The sequence below is a fragment of the Choloepus didactylus genome, chromosome 18 (genome assembly GCF_015220235.1).
Source record: "Choloepus didactylus isolate mChoDid1 chromosome 18, mChoDid1.pri, whole genome shotgun sequence".
Classification (NCBI taxonomy): domain Eukaryota; kingdom Metazoa; phylum Chordata; class Mammalia; order Pilosa; family Megalonychidae; genus Choloepus; species Choloepus didactylus.
Genome location: NC_051324.1, coordinates 52,809,150 through 52,837,136, shown reverse-complemented (window position 1 = coordinate 52,837,136; position 27,987 = coordinate 52,809,150). Strand labels below are relative to the sequence as shown.

The following is a 27,987-nucleotide window of genomic DNA, read 5'->3' as shown; positions in this document are numbered from 1 at the left end:
CCTTACTAAGGCCAGAACCGTGGGGCAGCACTGCTACCTCATGTGAAGGAAGTCTCTCAAGGGCTCCCCTCAAATGAAAAGCAACATGACACAAAGCATCAAGGTATTAACTTTTGGCGATTTAGAGCAAGGAACATCACAAAGTCAATTTTTAAATGCAAGTTTGAAAAAAATATACAATTTAATTCCAAATTAAAGCCAGTCTATCAAGTTAGGAGGAAGGTGTAAAAATCGGGGTGGAAACCCTGAGGTCCTGAGTATGCACATGAGACTGGGATTTAGAGAAATAGCATAAGTCAAAAGTCTCCACAGGCTGAGACAGTTTAGTGAAGCAAATTCAATACTGCCCTCTGGACTGTTAACTAACAAGCCACTCATTGCTCTTTGTTCACATCCTCAAACCTGGAGGGGTGCTATGTCGAAGGGGACAGTTATGGTTTCCAGCAGCCCACTGGGAGGAAATTCTTTGGGTTATAGAAGGGAGAGCCAAAACAAAACCAGGCTCCAGGCAGATGAAGTTAAACCCTGGACCACAGGCTGACCCAGCAGTAGAGTCTCCACGTGCCCCACAGGGACCAGCCCCCCACCCCATACACAGACACAACAGACTCAGCACGCGGGCAGGGGCAGGAGACTCCCACGCTCAGGCTCCTGCCGGGTTGGGGTGAACAATATACCTTAATGGCCAAGAAGATTTCAGCTCCCAGCATGAGACCCACATCTTCTGGGCCGATGAACCTTGGAAAGATTGGTTCAAGGAAGAGAACAAGGACTCCATTGTGTGCCAGCAGCAGGAGAGTTCTCCTTGAGAATCTGGCCAGAGCCCCCTTCTCCCTTCCAGCAGGCTCAGCTCTGCTGCATACACTGCTGTTTCCTGATGGATAGTCAAAAGGTCAGACACCAGCCATGTTGTCTTAGCAGAGACGGGACCCCAGCTCCTAGGGAAAGGTGTTCAAGGAACACCCAGAGAGCTGAGGTCCTTTCTGCTCACCTAATCCACGAAGATGACCATCCCACTATCCCTCACCCCCAGCCTAACATCCCCTTCTCAACTTCACCTTAAACCCCAAACCCTCCTACCTGGGGGGAATGAACTCAGAAGGGCCAGTATTAATGCACAGTCGCTGCCCCTAGCGTCTTAAAGGTTAACACCCAACAATCCCTGCCCCTTTATTGCTGGCTTGAGCTAACTAAGGAGCATACTCCAGTGGAATCAGGAGGAGCTCACTCAGCTTAAGGAAGGGGCAGGGATGTGTAGTCAGCAGACTCCCTGGCCTATATTACTCTCCAATGGCTTCTCTTTGGATTGTGTCTTTAAGGTGGTTTATTTGTTGTCCAGTGACAGCCTACATTCCTGTATATCTCAGCACATCGTATAGTCTCTTTCTGGGCCTGGCGTACAATTCTACAGTATTTCTACATTTACATAATTTCAGAACTTACTAATATGGGGGAGGGGCACATGGGCCACGCATAATATAGATAGGATGTACCTGATCCCCCACAGGCTCCTCTCAGGCTCCAGGTGCAGACCAGCTTTCCAGAAGCTTCTCAACCTGGCCTGGTAGCACCTGTCTGATGTTCCTCCAAGTAAAGAGCCTCCCAGGAGAGAAGCTGTTAGAGGGGCACCAGTAGGCAGCCATTACCCAACTGCTCCAGAAGAGTCAAGTGCAAGAGAAAAAAGCATGGAGGACTCGACGAACACAGATATTAGGCAGCATAAACCAGCTCTGAGAGGTATCTCGTTGGTTTTATGTTCAGAGTGGGGGAGGGGGAGGAGAGGTTTAACCATAAAAATGCTTTGTTAAAATCCATCCAGAACCTCAGGGGAAAAATAAAAACAAAATAAAAGTTGTGCCTTCGCTTAGTATGTTTCAAAAGGAAACAGGACACACATTGCACCCTGTGAGATGGAGGGAGAGAGAAGGAAAGGAAACAAGGGAGAACCGTCTGTATTGAATATGCAACATCTGTAACCACTCAGGCGCCCAGACTGCAGAGCCCTGTGGAGTGGATGTGGTTAATCACCGGGCAGGCCGGGCCACGGTGCACTGGGCTAGCGCCTGCGCTGAAAGATAAGGCGGCAGGCCTGGGCTGCGCATCACGTCCGAGCCCAGAGAGGCCAGGACTCTGGTTCCAGGGGATTCTTCACCAGGTGCACCTGAGCCGCAGCCACTAAATCTCCCTCAACATGAGCCCCCGCCAATATGCTAACATTCCAGCGAAAAGTAACAGCCCAGAAACCATTTTTGTTTCCTTAAGAAAATAAATATTTCCAGAAGGTTAAGCCAAAGCACAGGGGCAGGACGCAGGACCAACACTTTAGATGAGCTTTGTGGCTCCCTCCTCCAGGCATCACCAGCTGGGGTATGACGGCCTTCACTGTGTCCCTGTGTCAGATGCTTGGTGACTTGTTTTCCCATCCTGGGGCTGTAAAAGTTGACCCTTTCTGGGAGATGATGCAACATCTCATGTTGGCTGTGAGCCCCTGGCAGCCCTCAGTGACTTGGGGTGGTTGGGAGCTGGAGGCTCTGGTCACCAGGATTATAACCCTGTTTCTATTTTACTAACAGGGAAGAAGTGAGAGTGAAGTTTAGAAATGCCCAGATGTGATATTCAGTCACGGACAGCTGCATTCCCAGGGCCAGCTTTTTATGAATAAGAATAAGTCCAAGCCCTGGGCCACGGCTGCAGGAGAGGAAAACAAACAAGTCTTGCCTATCAGCGCCGTCGGAAGGCCCGGGATATTCTCCAGGCATTGGGCTCCTCATAGCGATTATACAAGGGTTCAAGACGCTGCTGCTTCTTCTGCTTGCTTAGCTTGGTGGGGTCAGAGACCTTGAAGAAGGCCGGGGCAAACTCAACAAGCCATCGGGGATCGATGGTGGTGACCTCACGCATGTACTCCTTCGTAGTTAGCACCAGCTCGTGGTACACCACCCTGAGAGGAGACACAGAAAGGGCTCAAGCCTCTGATGCAGGCCCCACTCTACAGCCAACCTGGTGCCCAGTGGGCCTCAGCTGAGCTTGTATTTCACACTCTTGCCTTTCTGCCTGACTCCTCAAGAGACTGCAGTCTCTGTTATGACAGCCATGACCAATACTGAGGCACCTACACGCCTCTAGCCTTAAGAAAGCTGTCAAGACAGTACGTTCCACTGGCTCTGCCTCTAACCAGTTAAGTGACATAGAGCCAATCACGTCCCTTCTCTGGACCTCAGCTTTCTGCTCTGTAAAATAGGAGGGTGGTTTTTTAGACTGTCTCCACAGTATTCTAGAGCCCTGAAGAAGAGCCTCAGAGGCTGCCAGAAGGCGCTAGGGAAGGCCAAGGAGGCAAGACTCTATATCTCCATCCCTTTGTCAACCATGGTAGCATGGTGTTTTTAAAAAAATAGTTCAAAAACCACCTCACAAAAGCTAATGTCTAAGGTCTTCTTAGCTCCAACCCCTATGATTTTCAACAGGGCCTGATACTGTACCTATTTCAGGCCTCTGATGCTCTAGAAAGAAAAGTAATGTCAGAATAGGACGTGTTGGGGTGAGCAAAGACACAAATACAAAGTACCAGTAGACTGAAAAATTAAGTGCTTCTCTAGAAGGCCCGGGGGCCTCAAAAGGCTAGCTGTGGGCACCTGATGTGACTGAGACTTCCTAGAGAGAGCAGGCCCATGGCCTGGGTCACCATCAGGTTCTCTCTGCCCATAAGAAACACTAGGACCCGGGATCTGCCCACCTACCATTCCGGCTGTCTGTTGAACAGTGCACTGGAAGGATGGATGTAGACCACCTGCTGGTCAATCAGTGTCCGGTAACCCTCCTGCGGGTCTTTTTTGGCAGCGTTACGAAAGAATCCACTGCAGATGGCTTTCTGCACTCGAACCGTAGACTTGCCACAGGAGACCACATCCAGCTTATGCCTATCACGAGAATAAATCAAGAGAGGACAAACGAGTGAGACTAGTCTGCTTTCAGAAGTTCTATCTTCCAGAATGGTGAGGCCCAACGGCCCCATCTTGGAGTCCGCAGAGAAGCCACCAGGATCCCCCTTCCAGCCCTAAGTGTACTCCAAGGGCAATTCTACACAGTGGGCAGGATGGGGGCAGTAAGAACAAGATACTTTGCTTAGGCAAGTATTACAGACTATTAACATTCCACAGGCTTATAATAAAAATAAATAAATAAATAAATAAATAAACAAACAAACTTTTCAGCAACAAATAAATAATCTTCCCCTCAGGAAAGAATTTTCTAAAGAAATCCTCAGCCACACCCTTGCCTGGGGAGAGGGGGTAAAACAAAGATGGAAAAGCCGGAGGAGAAGGCTGATGTGAGGAGCAAAAGTACAAGTGCCCAGAGCTTTCTGGGTAGGGGCATTCAGACACAGACAAACACGACACCAAGGAGGTTCGCCCCAAACACAGGAAGGGTCACCAGAGATGCCAGCTCACCTGTCCATTATGCCTAACATCTGTTTGCGAATGTCCTGGGCCCGGCGCAGGGAACGAGCCTGGATAAAGTTCTCATAGCACCACGGGTTAGAGAACTTGTTGTTCTTCCAGGAGTTGTACACAGCCAGCAGGGTGAGGTGGTCCCCTTCGGTCTGATGGAATTTGGCCTTCTTCTGATCCGCAAGGGCTTGTTTATCCTGCCAAGCAGTGGGACAGAGGATCATTTTCCAGCCAACAGCTACTAGCTACTACCTGAACGTCCAGCAGTTCCAGGGAGCCCAACATGGTCCTGACAACAATGTCCATGTTCAGCATCCCAGTGGCAACAGGCTGACGTCACTCGCCCTGATCTGAATGTGGGTGTGAGCACCCTACCTTTGGCCTGTAGAAGACATTCTGCACAGATAGCATGGACACGATGGTCAGCATTTCCTCACTGCATCCCAGATGCACAGACATGATCAGCATTTTGCACAGCATCGGCTCCAGAGGGAACTCTGCCATCTAGAGGGAGAAGAAGACACTACAATTGCTTTTCTATGGAAGACATAATCCAGACTGGCCAGTGTGGGACACGGTCCCTGGGTAACCGACTAGAAGAGATTTCCCCAAAGCACGCCTTTCAGGACAATGTGGGATGTCTGTCTCTATGAGAAGAATGTTGTGGTTTTTTTTTTTCTTTCCCAAATGAACCACACTGGAATGTATGTGACCAAGACTTTTAGGGTAGACAGGAATTTTGCAGACACCTTTTAAAATGAATACTATACTGCTTAATGTATCCAGAGGTAAAAGTGACTGTGGATAGAATTCCTTTGTCTACAAAGAAGAAACAATTTAAAGTAACAGTAGAAAATCCAGGTTAAAAATAATCCCCTAGAATTCTACTCAAAGCATACCCAGGGTCTCAGAGCTTGATTTTGCACAGACCAAAGAATATGAAAGGCTGCCCAGGGAATCTTCCCCAAAGCACCAGAAGCCAAGCCTGTCCCCTACCCTGCGGCCCAGGCGAGTGAGCAGGCCCTCGTCGTCCAGGGCCCCCAGTGTGTACAGCTGCTCCATGGCTGTGATCAAGGTTTCCATTGGCGGGGCATCCATGAAGTCAAAGGATAGCAGGTCATTGATGCCCATGGCCTAGTAAAGAAAGGAAGAAAGCACAGGATGGGAAGGTCAGTCTGGGCATCAGGTGTTAACATGGAGGGAGGCTACTGGCCACATTCTTTCCTGTTTCTTCAATTGCCATTAGGGAGTCACCTGGGAGACTAGCAGTAACCCCAAGCCAGGGCCACACAAAACTCAGAAAACTAAAAACACTCCCTCAAAATGATAGTACACTGGCTCGTCCTGTCTCTCACATACACTGTTTCTCCCGTGCAACTATTAAATGCTTGGTACCACATTAGGTAGTAGGTAAGTAAAGATAACTAAGATATGGTCCCTGCTCTCAAAGAGTTCACAAAGGGGTGAGACCCATGTCATGAAGCCACAACACAGTGCCATCTACGTCCCTGGCACGTAGTAGGCATTCTATGTTTGTTAGCTAATTTGAAAAATATTAGAAACAAAATTGATGCACTATTCAAGTGCAACATAAAGGGGGATGTGGTAGGACCCATGCTTTCTATTTCTTTCCCATAAAGTGATTGTGGCCATAACACAGCAGGTGTTCAATAAATGCTTACTGTATGAATAACAACTAGGAGGAATTATGTTAGCAATCATCAAGCACTGTGCTTAGTGCCTTCACCTGCATTATCTCATTTATCTTCACAACCCCCTTTTTTACTACTATTAACAACCCCCTTTTGAAGATAAGAACAAAGAACAGCGGTCAGAGAGTAGATAAACTTGCCCCCGGGGGGAGCAGAAGTTTGAACCACCGGGAGGCTGAAGCAGGTTTTTTCTGAAGCTGTTTAGTCTCTCTTATAGGAAATGAATAATGAATTATGACAGAACACTCAGCACCAATAAAGTGCCAGGGCTCCACAGCAACATCAGTGTCGGGGGAAAATGCCATCATCTGGGAAATTACTTGTGCGGCTCCCCCTGCCAAAAGAGAATGAAGGTCCTCCTGGGGCACTGAGAGAGGAAGAGCCATGATTCAGAATGAAAACCAAGGCCTCAGAGGGCCGGTCTGAAATCTGTACTGACAGCTCCTTTGCAAAGTTTCTGGATAGGGAGATGTTCTCTAGTTCTAAAGGAACAGAATTGGATCTGAAAGCTAAAGAGGTTGAGGAAGTGGGTCTGTCTTTAGTTTGGCACCGATGATATTTTTCTAACTTCCTTTGTTAGAAAATGCTCCTAACTTAAACCTTTACAACCAAATATCCTGCTGGTTATTATCACAAGAAAAACTGTGTGCTCACAGCAGACAAGTCAATTTAGCCCCAGACCTGCCAGTAGTGAGGCTGTCGTCACAGCCATTTGCATTTCACTCAAAGGGACCAGTTTCATGAGGTCACTAAAGTATTCAATAAGGTTCATAAAACGGAGTTTCATTTACTAAGGCCACAGGATTGCCCTGTTCCACCACATGTAACAAGACAGTGATTTCTACCTTGAGAGAGAGCACAGTGCTGGCTAAGTTGGTTCTCTGGATCTCGGGCACATTGGTGGTCAGCATTTCATCGCGGTATGCACGTTCCGTGTACAGCCTGTAACACTTCCCCGGGCCCGTTCTCCCAGCTCTGCCAGCTCGTTGCTTTGCCTGAGCCTAGAGGGTGAGCATATAAAAGGATCATATCTGGCTAAACATCTGCTTAACAACTTTACCCAGGAAATCTGTGAAAAGGAGGCACTTAGCTACTGGCAAAATCGGAAATGGGGATTGGTTTATTTCACTTCCTTTAGAACCATTTCCAAGACTACCAATCCTCTTATCATCCTCTCTAAAATACTCAGGAAAGTTTGTTCGAGTGAGCCACATACTAGCAGGGTGAATGTGAGAAATATAGTAAAGACACATAGAAACATACCTTCAAAACACTGTGGCAGAATATAGAAGAGAAAGCATAAAATAAACAAAAGGCCATCCCCATAGTTATGACCAAAAATGTAACGGAACTAAAATTATGTTACTCATACAAAGGATGATAATGCAGCCATTTTATAAATCAGGATGAGACTGTTTGATGACAGAAGGAAATGCTCACTTATACTAAGTGAAAAAAAGCAAGTTATAAAACAGTATAATACAAATTTTGTAAAACTTTATATACGTATACATAAAATACCAGAAGGAAATGACTGAGAACAAAAACACCCTAAAATGTTAACAGTGGTTAACTCTGATGGTAGGGCTTGCAGATGACTTTCATTTTCTTTATATTCTACCAAATACTCTATTTTGAAAATATATTATCTTAATAATCAGGAAAATTAATACTTAAAAAGGATACAAAACTGCAAACTTACTAGCATACTAGAATTGCAACTATGAAAAAAACGAACATGGGAAAAAACACCAAAATGATGACAATGATTACCAGTGGTTACCAGTAGGCCTATGGGCAATTAAATTTTTTCTCTGTTTTCCAAAATTAACATAATATTACTTCTGTAATTTGGAGGTAATGGTGGAAATTTTTTAAATGGAGAAACAAAGCAAAACAAAACAAAAAACACAGTTTAGCCTAAGTAGCAAGGAAGCAGCGACTAGCTCTCTATAAGAGATATTTTCCAGCAAAACAGTCAGTCAATTTGTAACAGGATTTCCAAGTTGCCATGCCAGCTCCAAACCAAAGGATGGAGTATGGCAGGACAACTAACCACACAGATCCAGGCAGCAATCACATACTGTGGTCAGATTCCTCACTCAAAATCAGGGAAGGCATGTGTAACTAATTTCCTGGTCATTGTGAGTATCACACACAGGAGAACTGTGCCAGGAGAAGTGGCACAGAGCACACAGGCTGGAGCCAGACTGCTCAGATTCAAATCCTGGCTCTACCAGCTGTGTGACTAGGCAACTCACTTAACTCCTCTCTGTCTCAGTCCCCTAATCTGTGAAATGAGGATAAGAATCATACCTACCACACAGGGTCGAGGTGAGACGGTAATGAGTTAAAACATGTAAAAGTCTCTAGGACAGCGCTTGGCATTTAGCAAGCACCCTTTAGGTGAAAATAACCTTATCGGTTTTTTTTCAGATTATGAAAGTAATGCATTCCTGTTGTAAAAGATTAAAACAATGTATCAAAGTATACAGGCAAAATCCACATCACTCAGCACCACAGTCACCAGCATGGCCACCTAGAAATAACCTCGGCTAACATTTGGACTACATCCTTTCTGCTTCATGAACACATCACTCACATACACTGGGCACAGTCACACACAATCTATCTTTAAACAAAAATTGGATTACACCATTCATGCTCTTTTGTACCTCCCTTTTTTTCCAAATAATATATCTGTTATATGCTGATGTCATTAAATATAGATCTACACAACCACATAAATGGCCACATTCCATGGCATGGATATACCATATTTTATTAAACTACTTCCCTTTTGGAGCTCATTTAGAATTTTTCCAGTTTTTCCCTATCAACAATGCTTCAATGAACAACCTTTTCCATTACCTTTGGCTATATGTTCAATTATTTCTTTCATATCTATTCCCAGAAGTGGAACTGTTAGGTTAAAAAGTATGAACTTTTACATTTTTGATACACTGTTGCCAAACTGCCCTCAAAAAAAACTGAGCAAGTAATTAATTTTTAATACAATTTAGGCAGGAAACTATTCCATAATAACCAAAGAAATACATAATCATCTCATGAATTACTATCTCAGACATCTGTGGCTAAGTATTTTAAAAAATATGCTCTTATCACCTAAATTGGATAATCTAAGCTGTGAGGGATTCAAATATTTTTTTTAAAGTTCAAGTTATATGGGGCATTTTAAGTTGAAACACTACCACTACTCTAAAGATTAAAAACAAACAACACAAATCCTTCCCTTATCTCACTAAAGCATCCAATATCTTAAAAGTTCATCTTTGAAAACCATAAGGTTCAAAATATAAAATTGCCACAAGATGGAAGCAACCCAAATGTCCATCAACTGAAGAATGGATAAACAAAATGTTGTATATACCCACAATGGAATATTATCCAGCTGTAAAAAGGAATGAAAATATCAGGTTAAGTGAAATAAGCCAGATGCAAAAGGACAAATATTGTATGATCTCACTGATAAGAAATAATTAGAATACGCAAACTCAACTCATAGAGCCAGAATCTAGAATACAGATTACCAGAGGATGGGGTAGGGGTAGGGAATAGGGAGTTAAGGCTTAAATTGTACCGTTTCTATCTGGGGCCATGGAAAAGTTCTGGTAATGGATGGCAGTGATGGTAGTACAACATTGTTAACATAATTAACTACATTGAATTATATATTTGAATGTGGTTAAATGGGGAAATTTTAGGTTATATATATGGTATTAGGATAAAAGTTAAAAAAAAAAAATCCATGGAACTGCATAACACAAACATTGAATCCTTAGTTAAGCCATGGACTATAGTTAATAGTACAATTATAAAAATGTGCTTTTACCAATTATAATAAATGTTCCACACCAATGCAAGGTGTTAATAATAAGGTGGTATATGGGAATCCTATATTTCATGCATGATTGTTCTGTAAGCCAAAGAAGAAGAAAAGAAAACAAAAAAGCTGAACTCCTAACATTTTGGAAAGACCCTAACCAGGATTTTCAGGAAAGCTGTTGGTATACCTGATATACCTGTTACCATACCTGAGAAATAGGCGTCACCACAAGCTGGTCGATCCCCGTCTTGGAATTGTAAACTTTCTGTTTCACAAATCCAGGGTCCACCACATAGTAGATGCCGTCAATGGTCAGCGATGTCTCTGCAATGTTAGTGGCAATCACAACCTGCAGGCAAGAGGGGCACAGCCCTGAGGTGTGAAAAGGGACATCTTCCCAAGGAGAATGTAGCTATCTCCCACTCTAGACGAATAAAGGATGACACTTAATCCCAGCTCTGCCTCAAAATGAGGGGAAGGGAAAGGTTATGTTAGGGATGGGGGAGTTACCTGAGAGGACAAGTAGAACTAGAAAAAGCTAAGGCCAATCAAAGTCAATTGCATTTCGTGCAAAAGGCTACAGATCTCATTTTCTAGATCCAGTGTTGATTACCACAATTTTAATTTTCTAGCACCCTGGGGAAGCAGAGATTTCCTGGCATCACATGTGCCAATATAAAATGAGATTTTTCTTTCCTCCACCAGGACATCTGGACTGCAAAATGGGCTATTCATGTATGTGGAACAAAGGGGAAATTCGTTAATTTTCTGATCATAAAATGAACCACGAGGCAGCATGGGAATTTCACAGGCTGAATGTGTGCAGCAGTATATGTGATCTAGAAGATTATTAGTCTCAGCTTGGCACGACCACTGTTCTTTCACCCAGAGGTTTAGTTAATAAAACACAATAATAACTTGGAAAAAACATTCTAGGCAGCACCAGAACATCTCACACCATGCCAGCACCTTACCAGTTACAAGCTCTGAAAGGCTTCTACCTTTCAGAAACCTTGCTTAGAGAAACGTCCAACCATTAGGAAAATAACAGAGGAGGAATTCACCATCTTTCCCCCAACACTGACTCCTCCTCCCATGTTTCCCTCCTCAGCACTGTCTTCCACCCAACTGCTCAAGTCAGAAACCTGGGAGTCATTCTTGACTTCTCCCTCCCCTTATCCTTTCCACCCCAAGCACCTGCCATGTTTACCATTCTCTTTGATGTTATCCAAATCCATTTGTCTTCCAGTCCTAGGAATATACTCAAGAGAAATAAAAACACATGTTCATTGTATAAAAATGTAGCTTATGAGGGGTGACAATCGGATTGGGAAAGCCATAAGGACCACAGTCCCCTTCGTCTAGTTTATGGATGGATGAGTAGAAAAATAGGGGAAGGAAACAAACAAACAGACAGACAAAGGTACCCAGCGTTCTTTTTTACTTCAATTGCTCTTTTTCACTTTAATTATTATTCTTGTTATTTGTGTGTGCTAATGAAGGTGTCAGGGATTGATTTAGGTGATGAATGTACAACTATATAATGGTACTGTGAACAACTGAATGTACGATTTGTTTTGTATGACTGCATGGTATGTGAATATATCTCAATAAAATGAAGATAAAAAAAAAAAAGACTGTAACTGTGTAGCCAAATAAAGCCCCTTTTTATAAAAGCCAAAAACAAACAAACAAAAAAAAACACATGTTCACACAAAAACTTGTTCACGAATGCTCACAGCAGCATTATTCATAATAGCCAAAAAGTGGAAACAAGCCAAATGTCTATCAATTTCATGGATAAATAAAACATTATTTATCCATACAATGGAATATTATTCAGCAATAAAAAAGAATGAAATACTGATACATGTTACAATATGGATGAACTTGGGAAGAAGCCAGTCACAAAGGACGACAAATTATATGATTCCATTTATAAGCAATATCCAGAATTGGCAAATCCGTAAAATCCGTAAGAGATAGAAAGTAGATCAGTGGTTGCTTAGGACTGGGGAGAAGGGGGTGGGGAGGTAACTGCTAAAAGGTATGGATGGGGTTTCCTTGGGGGATGATGAAAATGTATAACATTGATTTTGGTGATGGTTGCACAATTCTGTGAATATACTAGAAACCACTGACCTATATACACTTTAAAAGGGTGAACTGTATTGGATGTGAATTATATCTCAATAAAGCCGTCATAAAAAAAAAAAATCTGTCTCCTTTCCTGTTGTCTCATATAAATACTCAACACACTTAGTTCCAGCCACCAGAACCACACAGTATCCCAAACTAGCCATGCTCTCTTCCCTCCAGGCTGTCACGGGCTGTTTTGTCTACTCAGAATGCACATCCTCCTGCCCTTCTTGCCTAGATGAACATCCACATGCTCTTCGGGACTAGTCTAGTTCAGATCTTTACTTCCTCTAAGAAGACTGGGTTAGCTGTTCCCCTTGGGCATCCACGGCACAAACAGCACTTTCATACTCTATGTTAAAAGCCTGTCTCTACTGGTGCATGCCCCACAGCAGACTGACACCTGTCCTCATGCTACAGCCCTGGTGCCTGGTCCAAAGCCTGGTAGATGCTCCAAAAAGAATGGCTGATGAAGGGAAAGAGAGGCTGAGGAGCAGGAGCCACATATAAGACTCTTATTCTTCAACAAGCTAATCAGACTATTCTCTAAAATATAACAAACAAGACTTGCATACACCTTAAGCAATTCTCATTATGGCCATGGTTTCAGAGTACAACAGAGCATCATTTCTGCCCAGTATTACCTTTCTGCTACCAGGTGGAGCTGGGTCAAAGATTCGGGTCTGCATCTCACTAGGAAGAGCAGAGTACACTGGGAGGATAATTAACTCTGGGACATCAGGTCCCAGGGATTTCATTCGTTCATACAGGATCTCACAAGCAGTGTCAATCTCTTCCTGACCAGTCAGGAAGACCAGGATATCACCTACAAAAAGAACAGGGGCATCAATTTACTTTCCAACTGTGTGTGTGTGTGTGTGTGTGTGTGTGTGTCAATTTACTTTCCAACTGTGTGTGTGTGTGTGTGTGTGTGTGTGTTTATTCTCCAAATAACAAAAAGCATACATTCTCATTCCTAAGAGATTTTCATCTGTCCATGTTTAAATAGGTACATTTAAACCCTGCACATCATTATTTATATTTTCACCACCACCATTTCAAACATGGAAGCTGGAGACTTACAGACAGACTAATATTCAAAAGATAATTTTTAAAAGATTAGCAACAAAGATCCCCACATTTGAACTTTTAGCTTAAAAGGAAAAAATGCTCTTTCCCCTCACCTGGTGGTTCTGTTAGATGGATCTGCATGACAGTGATCAAGCTGGCATCCAGATAATCTGTTTCAGGTTCCTTTGTGTACAGTATTTCCACTGGATATGTTCGACCTGGGATGGTGAAGATGGGGGCTTCATAGAAGTATTGAGAAAACTTCACTGCATCTAAGGTGGCTGAGGTGACAATCAGCTTCATGTCCTGCCGTTTCTGAACCGTCTAAAGGGAAATGCAACACGGTTTATAAAAAAGGACTACTCAAAGAAGCACAGAATTCAGTTCCAGTAGAAAGGTCAATAAAGAGCAATTAGTTACCTTTTTCAACAACCCAAAGAGTACGTCAGTGTGAATTGTTCTCTCGTGAGCCTCGTCCAACATGATGATCGCGTACTGAGTGAGGTCGGGGTCAATCAGGCACTCTCTGAGCAACATCCCGTCTGTCATGTACTTGATGACTGTTTCAGGGCTGGTGCAGTCCTCAAATCGAATAGTGTAGCCCACCTAGAGCAGAGCAGGTGAAAACTTCACACCCAAACCTCTTCTTTCTGTGATCACAAGGGGTCTTCAGGAAAGATTTCTGCCCAGTCACACTGTTGCCCATAATCTTAAGAGATAAGAATCTGACTAAGATGTTCAGTGATTTCCTTATAGTAAAGTCTGCCTTGGACTTGATCCTCAACAGACTGATGATGATGACAATGAGATCATCATTGGCCACTTATCAAGAATGCTTTCTGCCTCCGGAGAAACCTGAAAACAGGGTAGTACTATTTCCATTCCCATTTTATCAAGGGATCTGGGCCCTGATACTTTTCTCCTGGCATTTCCATAGCAGTTTCATTACCCACTCACCTCTTGGCCTAAGCAACAACCAAACTCCTCCGACACTCTTTTGGCCACCGACATGGCTGCCACCCTTCTTGGCTGGGTACATCCAATCTTGCCTCTAGAAGTGTAGCCCGCTTCTGCCAAGTATTGGGTGATCTGTGTTGTCTTCCCAGATCCTGTTTCTCCAATGACAATCAGGATCTGATTGTCATGGACAGCCTGAAACCAACAGGATATAAATACAGTAAAATCTGCTACATGTTACTCTGGAGTGAAAGAAAGAATGCTTGCATTCTGGCACTAAAAGAGAAAAGGGAGACACAGTACATATCGTAAGGTTACACCTAATATTTAAAATATTATTAATGATACATAGAAAACACTTGGGAAAAAAATGAATGTTAATGGTGATTTTCTATGAACAATGGTACTCTATGTAATTTTCTGCCTTATTTCTTTAATTGCATGTTTAACTTAAATTAAAAACTTTAAACTTAACTGGTATTCTTTTTTTAATGACTCAAATTTATATTTTTCAAGAATATCTACTGGTTTTCTTGAATCATAAATATAAAGAAGGTGCTAAAAGCATAAACCACCCAGATATCCCTGGTGATACAAATTTTTTTAAGTTATTGCATGCATATGGTTCAAGAATTCAACAGTAACTTCAAAAGGTAAATAAAAAGTGTTCCTCTTCATCACCACTCCCAAATCCCCAGTACCTCCCTCACAAAGGTCAACTTATTTCTTATTTCCAATTTTATACCAGCACTGTTTGTAACAGCAAAGGACTGAAATCAACCGGCATGGTCTATTAATAAGGGCCTAGTTAAATCAGAGCACGGTCACATAATGAAGCATTTAAAAGGCACACAAAAAATAAGGTGAAACAATCTCTTATATTGTTAAATGGAAAGAGCAAGATAGAGACAACATATAATATGTTACCACCCATAAATACACAGTATGTATAAAACATATAATGTATACATGTCCCTATGTATGTGGAGGTATATATTTGTACTTGCTTTTATATACATGTAAGCTATTGCTGAAAGGATTCTCTGCAAACTAATACACGTGGGTTGCCTCAGGAAAGGTTTGGTGGTCTTAAAATCGGATCTCCATAATATGGAAATAACTATCTGAAGCAAATTCTTTGCTTACAAGGATTCCTTGGCTGAGTACCTCATTCTTTCTTGACCAGAGCTGCTGGTCCAACCAACATAGTATTTTGCCCACTGAAACTGCTCCAAGATCCCCTGGTTCAAACAGAGTTCCTCCCTTGTAGGAAAAAAAGATGTGTAAACTGAAAAAAAAAAAAAAAATACTTGGAAACTTTTTTTCCCTATTCCTTTTGGAAAAGGGAATATGCACACACCTGTTCAGCTCATTTCTATTTTAAATTGTTATCCTCTCTTTTAGAAAACACCCCACCACCACCCATGCATGATAAAAGGGCTCCTCACCTGGACCAGCTGCTCCTTCAGTTTGTAGATGGGCAGGCTCTCCCTCTGCTCAATGATTGACATCTGGGTCTTTTTTCCATAAGAAGCTTTATTGCCCCCAAAGGCATGTTTCTTCCACTCAGGAATGTCGTTGGGCATCATCCCAATGCCTCTCATGTTGGCTGCAATCTGTCTGCCTTCCGCTGGAAAGGAAAACAGGCAACTTTACTTTCCTCAAGCTACTTCAAGTTGCAACAGGGAAAAAAACAAAATGGCAGGTGGGTATCACACACGTGTGACCTCAGTAAGTCTGAGCCCTGACCTACTGGTACTCAAAGGAACAAATTAATGTGAAGAAAAGACTGGGAAGCAGGAGTAGGGGAAAAGAGAGCAAGAGACTGTAACAAGCGGTGCTCCATATGTGTCACGTCTCCTGACAGAAAAAAGGAAGGCCAGGTGAGGGAAGTCATGAAGACCTACATATTTGACATTGCGTAAACCGGAGGATTCTTTTTTTATAATTGAGATAAAATTCCCATAACATAAAATTCACCATTTTAGAGTACAGTTCAGTGGTTTTTAGTGTATTCACAGAGTTGTACAACCATCACCATTATCTAATTTTAGAACATTTTCATCCCCCCCCAAAATAAACTTCATACTCATTAGCTGTCGATCCCTATTCTCACCCTCCCCCCATCCCCTGGCAAATAATAATCTACTTTCTGTCTCTATGGATTTACTTATTCTAAACATTTCATACAACGGGAATCATACAACATATGGCTCTTTGTGCCTGGCTTCTTTCACTTAGTAGAGTGTTTTCAATTAAACCCTGGGATTCATGGCTGTAAGTAAGGAGCAAAAGAATTAGCAAAATTTTAGTTGCGCTCTAGAATATGCAAATATTTTACAGATTTGATAGCAAAGGCCAGCTATGAAAACATACTTAATTAAGCCTACTAACCAAATAAGCAAGCCTTGGCAGAAGTCAAAGGAAGATCATAGGAGCCTTTCACTAAAGGAGGAATTATTCAATGAATACTGATCTCCCCACTAAAGAGTTTTATGAAAAGGGAAGTTTCAAAGCTTTATTATTTTTAAGTAAAAAAATTAAATTGTCTAAAAGAAAACTCTGCCAGTCTATGATTTGACCAGGGTTACTAAAGCATTTTGGTTTTAATTATGTTTGGGAAAACAACAACAACAACAATAGCAGCAGCAGCATGCTTTGAAGAAAAAAAACCAAAACATCAAAGCCAAGGCTAAATTTTCAGTGTGTCCTGGCAGTGCCTCCCTCCCTGTGAACCTGAAGGCTCAGATATATTTTTTTGAGGTCTACACCTCCCTTCCAAAAACCTACCATCAGGCAACGGATCAACCCAGTGTTTATTGAGTCCCATGGGAATAGAATCCATCTCCGCTTCCCGCTGGGCCTGCTTGAGTTCCCGCCTTTCTTTGGCCAAGGCACTCTGCATCATAGCTGCTTGGGAGAGGGAGCCATCTGGGTTCTAGGGCAACAGGGGAAAAAAGCAACATCAGAATGTGATCTTAGCATGCATTACATGTCCAATAAATAAAATATGTATTTTAAGCCTCTCTAATCTGAAAATATGAGACCATACTTGAAGGGAAAATTCATATCAAGTCACCAGAAGACATGAAGGAAAACGGATAAAGAAGAGCATATTCAGATAAAATGAATGAGGACAATAACAAATCATTGAGTGAACTGGAGATGCTGGTTTAAAGATGAGCATTGCAAAAGAGATATGAATGATGTTATCATTAAATTTATAAAAGACATGTAAGAAAAGGATAAGAACTCTGTATGGCCCCAAGAAATAAAATCAAGTTCAATGTGGATGTCTCAGGGAGACAGACTTCAGCTCCTCCTAAAGAAGACCTAATGATCAGATCCATTTAAAGATGGAAGGAATCTCCTAAGGGCTGGCCAATTCCCTGTCACTAACAATGTCAACCAGATGTGAGATGACAACAAGGGAGGAACATGGCAGAAAGACACAAACACTACCAAGAAGCTGGGCTGGGAGACCCTTAAGGCACCCTTTTCCATACCTAAAATTTTATAACAGTTCTCTGAATTCCTGCTTGACTTCTCCCCACAGCACTGCCTCAACCACCCAGCGCTATAGATTTCTATTGTGGACCAGCCCTAGCTAGTCAAGTGAACCCTTCAAAATTGCCTTTGAATGTGCAAAGTAATGATTCAAGCCCTAAGGAAACTGGGCAAAGGCAATTGATGATAGCTGGGCACTCAGATTTGTCTCTGCTTCCTCCCAAAACACCACTAAGATGAGGGTAAAAAATTAAAAAGGAAAATGCAACAAGGCCAACTTTAATCTCCCTTTAAAAAAAAACATTCTAGACCCTGGCTAACCACCAATTCTACCTCCTGTGACCTGAGTTCTGCTTACACGGATCTAATTTTCTGCTCTGAAAAACTGACCTGTTACTTTAAGAAAAGAAGTCCCCCTGAAATTTCCAGGTTAGAGCCCCAGGATTTCTCACCTTAACAATTTTAATGGGGCTCATGTCCATGCTCTGCTTGGTGTGTCCTCTCAGGAATGGAGGCTCTTCCTCAACCAGTTCGATCTCAAGGTCCTCATCTAAAAGCACCCCCAAAAAAGAAGAATTAACCAAAAACAAAAGAGAAAATGACCAAGCATTTTCACCCAAACAATTAATATCCAGGGGCATCAGCAATCTTTACCCAAGATATCTCCCAATGTGAAAAGAGCAGCAATGCAACATGAAGCTCTAGGCCAGAAGACTGCTCTCCTCCCCATTTCTAATGCATTTGTACTCAAGCCCAAGAACTGACCAGACCCTGTGAAAAATGCTATTCTGACATTCTAAATGGTAAAGCATTTGTCATCCAACCTCATCATTGCATAATTCTTAACCCACAATATATTGGCAAAAAAAAATTAAGTTGGACAATATCAAGTGTTGGAAAAGATATCAAGTTGGCAGAACAACAGCAAATCTCTTACACTTCTGGGAGAAGTGCAAATTGGTATAAGAACTCTGGAAAACAATTTGAAACTGCCAGGTGAAGTTGAACATGCACATTTCCTACTACCCAGTAATTCTTTTCCTAAGTGTTTAGGAGAAAGACAAGGTCTTGCACATATGCACTAAGAGATAAATATAATTGCACAATAACACTTATAAGGTTAAAAAACAAAACCTCAAAGAACAGAGACAACTCATGCTATCACAATTAAAATGGAAAAATGATAGTAAATTTATACACTGAAACTCTTTATATTAGTAAAATGAATGAAATACAGCTATAAGAATCAACATGGATAAATATCAGAAGCATAAAAGTAAGATTAAAAAAACCCCACAAAGAACACATATAGTATGATTTCATTTATCTGAAGTTCAAAAACAGACCAACCAACCAATATATGTTTAAGGATGGATACATCCACGGTTGAATTCTAAAGAAAAGCAAGGGAGTGTTTAACAAAATTTAGAATGATAGTTACCCTGAGGAGAGAGGAGGATCTCATCAGAGGGGGGCATGTAGGGGCTTCAAAGGTGCTGGTAAAGTTCTAATTCTTAAGCTGGTGGTGGGTATGTAGGTTCCCATCTATGATTGTTATATAAATTATATATGCTCTCTTATAGAATTCATTTCACAATTTTCAAAAATTGATAATGGGCTAAGTTAAAAGTTTTTTCCAGGGCAACTTAATGGTAATCTAAGTGGATCCAGGATTTTCAGAACAATTACTAAGTATATGAGATCAAATTTACTCCCCAAAATACAAATATAACCCTTTATATCCTTAAATCTTATTATAAGCAATAAAAACATTAGGATTCCTGAAAATACAAATGTATGTGAGAAAAATGGACCTTTTCCATCATGCTTTCTTCATGGAAGAACCCCTTTTCTTTGAGAGATGACTGGTGAGACCCAAGAAACAAGATTGCTAATCACAGGCTACAAATAAACCGCCAAGTCCAATGGCTCTCAATTGCCAGTTATCCTCTAGAGTCATTATCCTGTCCAATCCAAGAGGTTAGTTACCTTCTTCATCATCCACTTTAGGGAGAATGCCAGTCTCTTCATCAAAGTCTGGAAACTCTTCTTTGGAAAGGACATTGGCAGCAATCATCTAGCCAAAAGACAGAAAACAACCTGCTAGGGTTAAAACTCTTCTTTTGTAGAATAGTTAAAACAGGGGTTTCATGTAGGTTTTTCTCCTCTGACCAAGACAGCAGGGCCTCAAACATCACATATCCCATCGCTAGGGAGCCAGGAAGAATTATCTGCTCCTTCTCTACTTCCCATAGCACTCTGCACATTTCTTATTGTGCATCCCCTCACAATCATTTGTTTAGATCTGTCTCCTCCACTGGACTTTGAGTTCTTCAAGGGTGGGAAGCATGACACATTCATCTCCGTAGCCTTAGCATCTAGTATGGTGTCTGGCACACCATTGTTCTCAGACAAGAAGGAACACTTACAGACTACTTATCATATGCCAGGCACTGACCTCGGCGCTTCACTTCAATTGAATCATTTAATCCTCAAACACCATTATCCCCATTTTACAGATGAGGACACTGAGGCACAAAGAGGTAGAGGAACTTGGCGCAGAATCACACAGTGATCCAGGCTGTCGCATTCCCAGACCCACACTCCTAACAAGCAAGCTACATGCTGAATGCCTATGTGGCCATAAAAGCTAACGGTCCCAACCTGTTTGATCTCCCATTTCTCTGGGTCAGAGATGCGAGTGAGGCGCTTGCGCTCCAGAGAGTCATCCTCTACTTCAGGGGCACTGACAAGGGACAGGTGAGTGGGTCTGTCAGGATTCCGCATCGAGGTCTCCTCATTAGTCTCCCCAACTAGATTTCGGCGTCGGTTTGGGTTCAGATCTTCTCCAGTCTCTTGATCCACATCCTAAGGCAAAAAAACAAGGGAGGTATAGCTGCTCACCTGCTATCTTCTTATATATTTCCTTGGTCATGAGCTGTGGAAAAAGGCTGAACAGCTGACCTACCTTCATGCTCAGGCTGGTCTTGGTCCCAGTGAAGGACAGCACTTTGACCTTGACCCTCTGGCCTTTACTCACTACATCAGCCACATTGGCCACGCGGCCCTCCCGCCGGAGCTCAGAGATGTGCACCAGGCCTTCCCACCGCTTCCTGAGGGACAGAGTCAGATGACACATCTGCAACATGTCTAAGAATGACTTTTCCCCAATCGACTTCCACTCCCCTTGGAACTAAACAAAAGTAAAAATTCTTAAAACTCAAGAGGAAAGTATCAAGAAGGTAGTCAAACAATAAAACAGCATTTCTACCCTCCCAAAGAAAAGATATTGGGGTGGGGGGACAAATTTTCATTTGTCTCAATTGGCAAAAAGGACAGATCTCCTGAAAGCAGAGGAAATAAATGGCTCTGTAATATTCTGCATAAAAATTCAACTTCAAAAGAACCTGATGTGGCTGTTTTGACTAAAGTGTCATTAATCATAACTCTTTAGAAAGTGAAAATCCCCATGATAAAAGAAACTCTGCCCAAGACTGGCATGAAAGAATACACCAGCCATTACCTTAGTCCCTCCAGCTGCACAAAGCACCCAAACTGCATGATGCTGGTAACTTTGCCATTGTAAATGTCCCCGATGGAGGGCTCTTCAGGGGGAGGGCGGTCCACATGCTTATCCCGCCACCTGTCCAGACTCCTCTCCCCATACTTGTCCCGGTCCTTCCAGTCTTTGGGGGGACTCTGACTTCTGCTCCTTGACCGATATCTAGACTTCCCTTTATTCCTCTCTCGAGTCCTGGAATGTGATCCAGAACGGGACCGGCGTCTCCGCTTGTGGTCTCTGTCTCTGTCTCGATCTCGATCTCTGTCTCGTTCTCGACTCCGACTCCGCTTCTTCTTCTTTGTCCTGTCCCTAACAAATCAAGAAAAACCTGTTTGGAAAAGAAATCAGCCCTATTTCACCTTTGCATCTCCAAGACTGCAGCACAGTGCCATGCAGAGATAGGTGCTCACTAACCACTGAGTTGAATTTCAATAATTATGACATCCCTGAAGGCCAATAAAGGATCAGGCCCTAAACATATTCAGCCCCTTTCAACCCAGGTTTCTAATCTTCTCAACATCTTAGCACTTGCTGCACACAGTCTTAGTAGGGAGCAATGAAAATAGATCCAAGTAAATATGGTACTTAGTCCAGATTCTGTAAATTTGCTCAAAATTTTGCTTGACGGGTCCACAAAATTCAAATATCACAGATTCCTAAACTCCCAAAGTATCCTAAGGACAAACCGATGCTCAGCATCTCTCTGCTTCTCTTGGCCTGCTGCGCTGGGCATTAAGGCTTCCAGTTCTTTCAGGACATCCACAGCGACTTTCACATCATCCTCATCCAGCATGGTCTATGGAGGCAGAGGCCAGCAAAGTTAACAGGAGAAGGGGAAAAAATGACTCAACAATCTGTACTTCAGATACATCTATGAATCTGACAGCCCCTACATTACAGACCACTTATGTGAAGAAAGCAGAAGAGGGGCGGAGATTTCCAACATGATTTTAGACAGAGGCAGAAGAAATGAGCAAAGCCTCTTGGAAGTTATTTCTACATTTGGCAAATCCCCTGTGACTTTAATATAACCCTAGGGAAGGCAATTAGACATCAACCACCCTTCCCAGGAAAGCAAGCAAGCGGTGATTATAAAAATGACACAGAAGTTAAAATTTTTAAAAAGCAACCCTCCCTCTGCACTCCCACCCCCTCTTTACCCTACATTATTTTGATTCATGGTCCTTATCACTATCAGCTACATTATATACTTGCTTATCTGCTTGTTTATTGCCTGCCTCCTCCCCACTACACTGTTTACATGTTTATTTTCTGCCCTCTCCACCTGACCCTGCCCCAATGCTAGGATGTAATCTCTAAGATGGCAGGAACTCTGTTTCTTTCACTGCTGTATTCCTGGTACTTAAAACAGTAGGCACTCAATAAATATTTGCTAAAATGAAATTTTAAATATAAAAACACTTCAAAAACTACTTTCTAACATGTAATGGAATAAAAAATCTAATTTCACATCAAGCATCTGTTCCAGAACCTATTTGATACCTATTCCATACCCCTAATCACCTCTTCCCACAGTTCCCAATCTCACATCCCTTAAATATCATTCTTGGAACCATTTATCATCTTATACATTGTAGGTACTCTAGGAGTGACTTGTAAATCAAATGATTCTACTTTGAAAAAAAAAATGTAATGATGAAGACACATTTACAATTAATAAAATAAATAAAAAGATAGAAAACAGGAGGCAGAAAACATGCAGTTATAGTAGACATTCTCAAAATGGTTATAGTACCCGAACAGAAGGGTTGTCTGGTTGGCAAAGGACTGGAAAGAGTTCCTTCAGCTTTTCTTTTTCAGTTTTGGGTTTAACAACTGGATCTTGTTTCATTAAAAAGCATGAAGGGATTAAAAAAAAAAAAGATATATTTAGTGTTTTCTTAATGGTTAACAAAATGTAAACGTCAGATTGGCATCAAACTAAAATAGAGTATGGCATTTTCCTACATATTAGTCATATACATTACCATAAACATAATTTAATTTTCTAAAAACATTGACCTCAAAGCTCTCAACAGACTGAGTTCTGGGAATGTGGCGGGGAGTGGGGTACAGCAGTGCTCATTTGGGTTATGTCTTATAATTTCAATTTTGTCTCAAGTAATTGAAAACTTCTGCTAGAACATTTGCTTGCCCAGCAACTGCCAAGGGGAAAACAAATACAATTTATAGATGCTCACTATCTAAACCAGCCTGGAGGCTAAGCTCAGCAGGAAGTTCTGCTCACCTTTGCTAGTAGATTTCGCTGGAGGCCGCATGGTTTGTATGAGACGCAGCAAGTTACTAACAAGAGAATCCTTTGAAAAGAAACATAGAATAAAAATTGTCAGCTCCTGGATCAGTGCTTACATACACTGAGAAAAAGGAAAAGGCAAAGAATATCCTTTGGAGAAAAGTTATGGGCCCAGATTTAACTAATTGGAACAAATGAAGCACTTGATGTAGCATGGAACTAGTACAGTACTTCAGAAAAAGCTGATATTTAGGATTCTTTGGGAGGGAAGTTATTTAGTACTCTTTAGCCACTTTATTTTCTATGGTTTAGAACTACCTCCAGAAACTGGACTCTTGTTTCTGACTTCCTGCATTCACAGTACAAGAATGTAAATACCCACAAAGACTTAATGATATAAATCCTGCCCTATTAGAAAGATGTCACAGGAAATCCAATTACATTCCCCACTGCTTAGTGGCATGAAAACATTATAACCTAATGGCTTATTTGATTGCTATGCACAAACTCTTGTCTCCTTCCTACATCAAAACCCTATTTTTAAATTCAATAGCGACAATAAAACAAAACAGGAGTCTCCAGATACACATACCGTAAATTCTGCGCCATTTTTGACCAAAGAAGCCTTAAAAGTATCGAAGGTGGTATTTTTCTCAGCAAGACTGATCACAAACTCGGCTGCAAACAAGAAATAAACAAAAACAAGAAATGGTGACTCAGGCAAGAAATCAGATTCAAGCATGTTAAAAAGCAACAAATTAGGCTAATCCAACAGCCATAAAAAGCAAAGACCACCATCCGTTAAGAAAAAAGAAAGAGTATATAGACTGCTGAGATTTTTCATGTATATTCTAGTGAGTTTTTATAAATGAATAGAAAATATTACTACAAGATGGCTTACCATTTCCTTGTGAGCATTCATACTGGTAAGATCTGCTATATTTGCCCCACTTCATTGTACCCTCTTCTCACAAAATCACTAGCCGGGCAAATTGGCACATAGACCCTAGAGGTAACAGTGCCAAAAAGCATGAGCCCATGTACACACACACACAGACATACAGAGTAGGATGCTTTCTACAGTTTCTGGAAGGAAAGATAGACCAGACCCAATGTATATATGAGAGCAAGGCAGCTACTGGGTAGTACAACCTGCACGTTGATAAAAAACTCATTTGCCCCCCAAATTTTTCTCCACAAACCTACCTCATTCTTGAGGTCTATTAGAGTTATTTATTAATTAAGAAACCAAGGCAATAATCCTCACATTGTGAGTTCCACACAAATTTTTTTTTCTTAATTTTATGATTTCATTTGGATGGTAATCTTTAAAAAATATAAAATGGAAGATCTGGATGATCTACCATACCATTTTCACAATGGAATTTGCGTTTATTTTTTTGATGACATTAGGTGAAAGCCAAATGCCATCAAGCTACATGAACAAAGGTTATGCATAATAACAATTTACTAACAACAACGCCAGTGAGGAACACTTTTTGAACATCTGCTACTTGCCAGGCACTAGGCTAAGTGTTTTACATGGATTATTCCCATGATACTCCTAACAATCCTCATAGGAAGGTACCACTGCTGTCCCTGTTTTATAGACAAGAAGGCCAAGAGTTTGAGAAGCTGACCTACCCACTAATAATTGGTGGAGCCAGGATTGTGACCCAGGCAAATCAACCTTCAGAGAAAAGAGGAAGGAGAACTGAGTCACATGGTACCCAGCATGCCATGCTCAAAAGAGCCAACCATTAACAGTCAGCAGCATATTCACTATTCTCACTGCCCATAGTCATTGATCAGTATGTTTTTAACTTTCTGAATTATATAGGGGCACCATTAAATAAACGGGGCTATCAAAACAGGATTAAGTAGTTAAAAACAAGTTCATTGTTAAAAACAGGAAAACAGTAACATGAATTTAAATGATTATTTTAATGTCATTGGTTCTGAAACTCTGTACTTAACAGAAAAGGTATATTGATAGTTTATCTGCAAATCTGTTTAGGGTTTTTAGTTATAGAAAAACTATAAAGACACAGAGTTTATACCTAGTTTTATTTTCATATACAATTAGGTTAACATCAAAACAATTCAAAGTAATAACAGAAGGTCTCAATAACTTGTTGTTCCCTTTAAAAGAGACCATGGAGTTAGTAGGCAAAACAAAAATAAAGAGGCAGGAGAAAACTTTTGTTCTCTGCTATATTCCAAGATCCCTAGCTCAATACATATTTGCTGAAGGAACAAATTACCCAGAGAGCAAAGGGACCAGATTATCTCATTATCATCTAGAAAAAGAGGAGACTGAAGGAAAATGACACAGGACAACCACATCTTGACTGGGAGGCAAGAGAAAAGTGAATTAAAATTTACTGGCTGCAAGGCATTTTTCTAGGTGCTATATCGCAACCCCGCAGAGAAAATATTATCACCTCTATTTTACAGATGAGAAAACAGCTTTGGAGAAACCAAGGTCACACATCTGCCCTCCCTTCCCTTGTCAAAGTCCCCTTCCCTTCCATCCCTCCAACTGATGACCACTTCATCTGCATTCAGAAAATAGATCAGATGGAACTTCTTCCCTCATCTTCCTGTCACCGATCTCTAAACTCATCGGCATCTAGAATCATATTCTCTGTTCTCTCTCCTGTTACACTGGATGAAGCAACCCTATATCTATCAAAGGTCAATCCTCTCCATTCCCTCTCACCTTCGTAAGGGCTTCACTTGTCCTATAGACTTGCTCTAGGACCCTGGACTTTTCTGATTCCTCAGTTTTGGTTCCCCCAGTGTACAGTTTGCTGCCAAACCTCTAATGACTGGTGTTTGGGAGGCAGTATGGCACACAAAGTCAAGAGCACCGTTAAGGCATAGACACTGACTTCAAAAAGATATGGATTCTAAACTGGGCTCCATCAAACCTTAACTACTCAGAGGCCTTGTTTACTTAACTTAGGAACCGAGATAATAACAGTATCTCACAGGGTGGTGTGAAGATCAATTAAGATAATGCAAATAAAACACTAGCATAAAGTCTGGCACATAGCACCCAATAAACGTCAGCCATTAGCATCATCATTGTGCATGACGCTGCTGTTGTGATCACAGTTTTAATTACTTGGGCTGAATAAAAAGCAAGCAGCTATGGCAGCCCAGAGTTTCAGTGACATCTCTGGGAAATAAGTTTCTAACAGCTAGGTCTGGTGGGCTCTCAAGTAGAGGCCACGGCCGCAGGTTCCCTGGGCCCAGATCTCTGGACGCAGACGGGGAGAGGGACAGAAAGAAAGAGAGACAGACACACATCCGGCCCATCAACCACCCTTCTTCCACTTCCCTCTGCCCATACCCCGCAGGGCTCTCCCCGGACTCACCCAGATCCTTGTCGTTGATCCCTAAATGATTGTCCAGTTCAGTGCAAACCTTGGACACCAAAGATAGATACTCGAGTTTGGCGAGTTCTTCCGCGGGGCCTAGCTCCGCCCCGGTAATGGATCCCGCCACAGCCACAGCCATGGTTACAGAACCCTCTCTGCCTCGGCACTGCCGGGCCTCGAAATTACTATAGCCCGGAATCGCTTTTCACTTCCGGGTCGGCGCACATCCCTTTTGTTTACTGTATATTGAAAATTCTAGGAACTTCCAGTGTTGCAATCGGATGGATCATAGAGATCCGGTAGGAAGTGCTTAAAGAAGGGCCGGCAAGAACTGGTTTACTCTCACGCCGGCCTACGCCCTCTATTGGCGAACGAGCTTCTTCGCTCGCCCTCAGGTCCAGAAACGTTCATTCCCGGCGCGCTCCAGTCCTGCGTCGGCAGGGGGCGACAGTGGTCTACGCAAGGGGCGCCCGAAGGCGTGGTAGGAGCGGGAGGCCTTGGGGGACGCGGGTGGAGCCCTCAGAGAGGCCGCGAGCCGTTCCGGCCTGCACCTTACCAGCCTTGCTAAAGAAACCAAAGTCTGGAAAAGGCAAAATTTGCTTATAGATGGGTCCGCATATTCCCCGGACCTAGCCTCTTCGGGCTCATTATGTACGATCTCAAGCGACTCTACAGCAAATGAGCAGACAATAGCTTCTAGTTCTGGCATTAATCCCTGTCATTTTATAAATGAGGACACTGGCACTTACACTATCTCGCTGGCTGACCTTGGACAAGTTAATCTTTGGGGTCTTAGTTTTCTCATCTGTAAACTGGGATAATGTTGCTCTAACTGGGCTTAGGTCAGGACTAAATGAGATAACTATTCGGAGCCTGACACACGGGAAGCACAACTACAAGTGGCAGCTATTGTTACCTTCTCTCAACTGCAACAGAAAGTTATTTCCATTGTACCACATTGGCTCCCTCTTATTGTTAGCCTTTCAAGCACACATCCTCTTAGTCCCCAGAGGACCTCCCATCTCCTTTTTTGTGAAAACCACTTCTCAACCCCCAATTTTCACGATGCCAAGACCCTCAATCTTCTCAGAACTTGTTCCTCCA

At 42.1% G+C, this 27,987-nt stretch overlaps 1 protein-coding gene across 1 annotated transcript; it reads right to left on the bottom strand.

The window, feature by feature from the left end:
* Window positions 1–148: 148 nt before the first annotated feature.
* DHX8 (DEAH-box helicase 8) lies at window positions 149–27,151 on the bottom strand. Its single transcript, XM_037808470.1, has 23 exons — window positions 26,881–27,151; window positions 24,090–24,175; window positions 23,492–23,561; window positions 23,000–23,085; window positions 21,930–22,039; window positions 21,205–21,552; window positions 20,650–20,794; window positions 20,346–20,549; window positions 19,671–19,758; window positions 18,134–18,231; window positions 16,965–17,112; window positions 15,623–15,804; window positions 14,175–14,369; window positions 13,638–13,823; window positions 13,331–13,541; window positions 12,791–12,972; window positions 10,216–10,356; window positions 7,006–7,161; window positions 5,445–5,582; window positions 4,824–4,952; window positions 4,449–4,645; window positions 3,738–3,917; window positions 149–2,941 (listed from the first exon to the last, which is right to left on the bottom strand). The coding sequence occupies exons 1-23, from the start codon at window positions 27,020–27,022 to the stop codon at window positions 2,722–2,724; spliced, it is 3,642 nt and encodes a 1,213-aa protein (XP_037664398.1). The 5' UTR covers window positions 27,023–27,151; the 3' UTR covers window positions 149–2,721.
* Window positions 27,152–27,987: the final 836 nt, after the last annotated feature.

What these genes read in the sequence shown, in the direction of transcription:
- DHX8 (XM_037808470.1), bottom strand. Translation starts at nt 27,022, where the DNA reads ATGGCTGTGGCTGTGGCGGGATCCATTACCGGGGCGGAGCTAGGCCCC. An exon ending in AAAATGGCGCAGAATTTACG is followed by an intron (nt 23,562 to 24,089) that starts GTATGTGTATCT and finishes TTCTTTTCAAAG; the next exon opens with GATTCTCTTGTTAGTAACTT. An exon ending in AGACCAGCCTGAGCATGAAG is followed by an intron (nt 20,550 to 20,649) that starts GTAGGTCAGCTG and finishes TTTTTGCCTTAG; the next exon opens with GATGTGGATCAAGAGACTGG.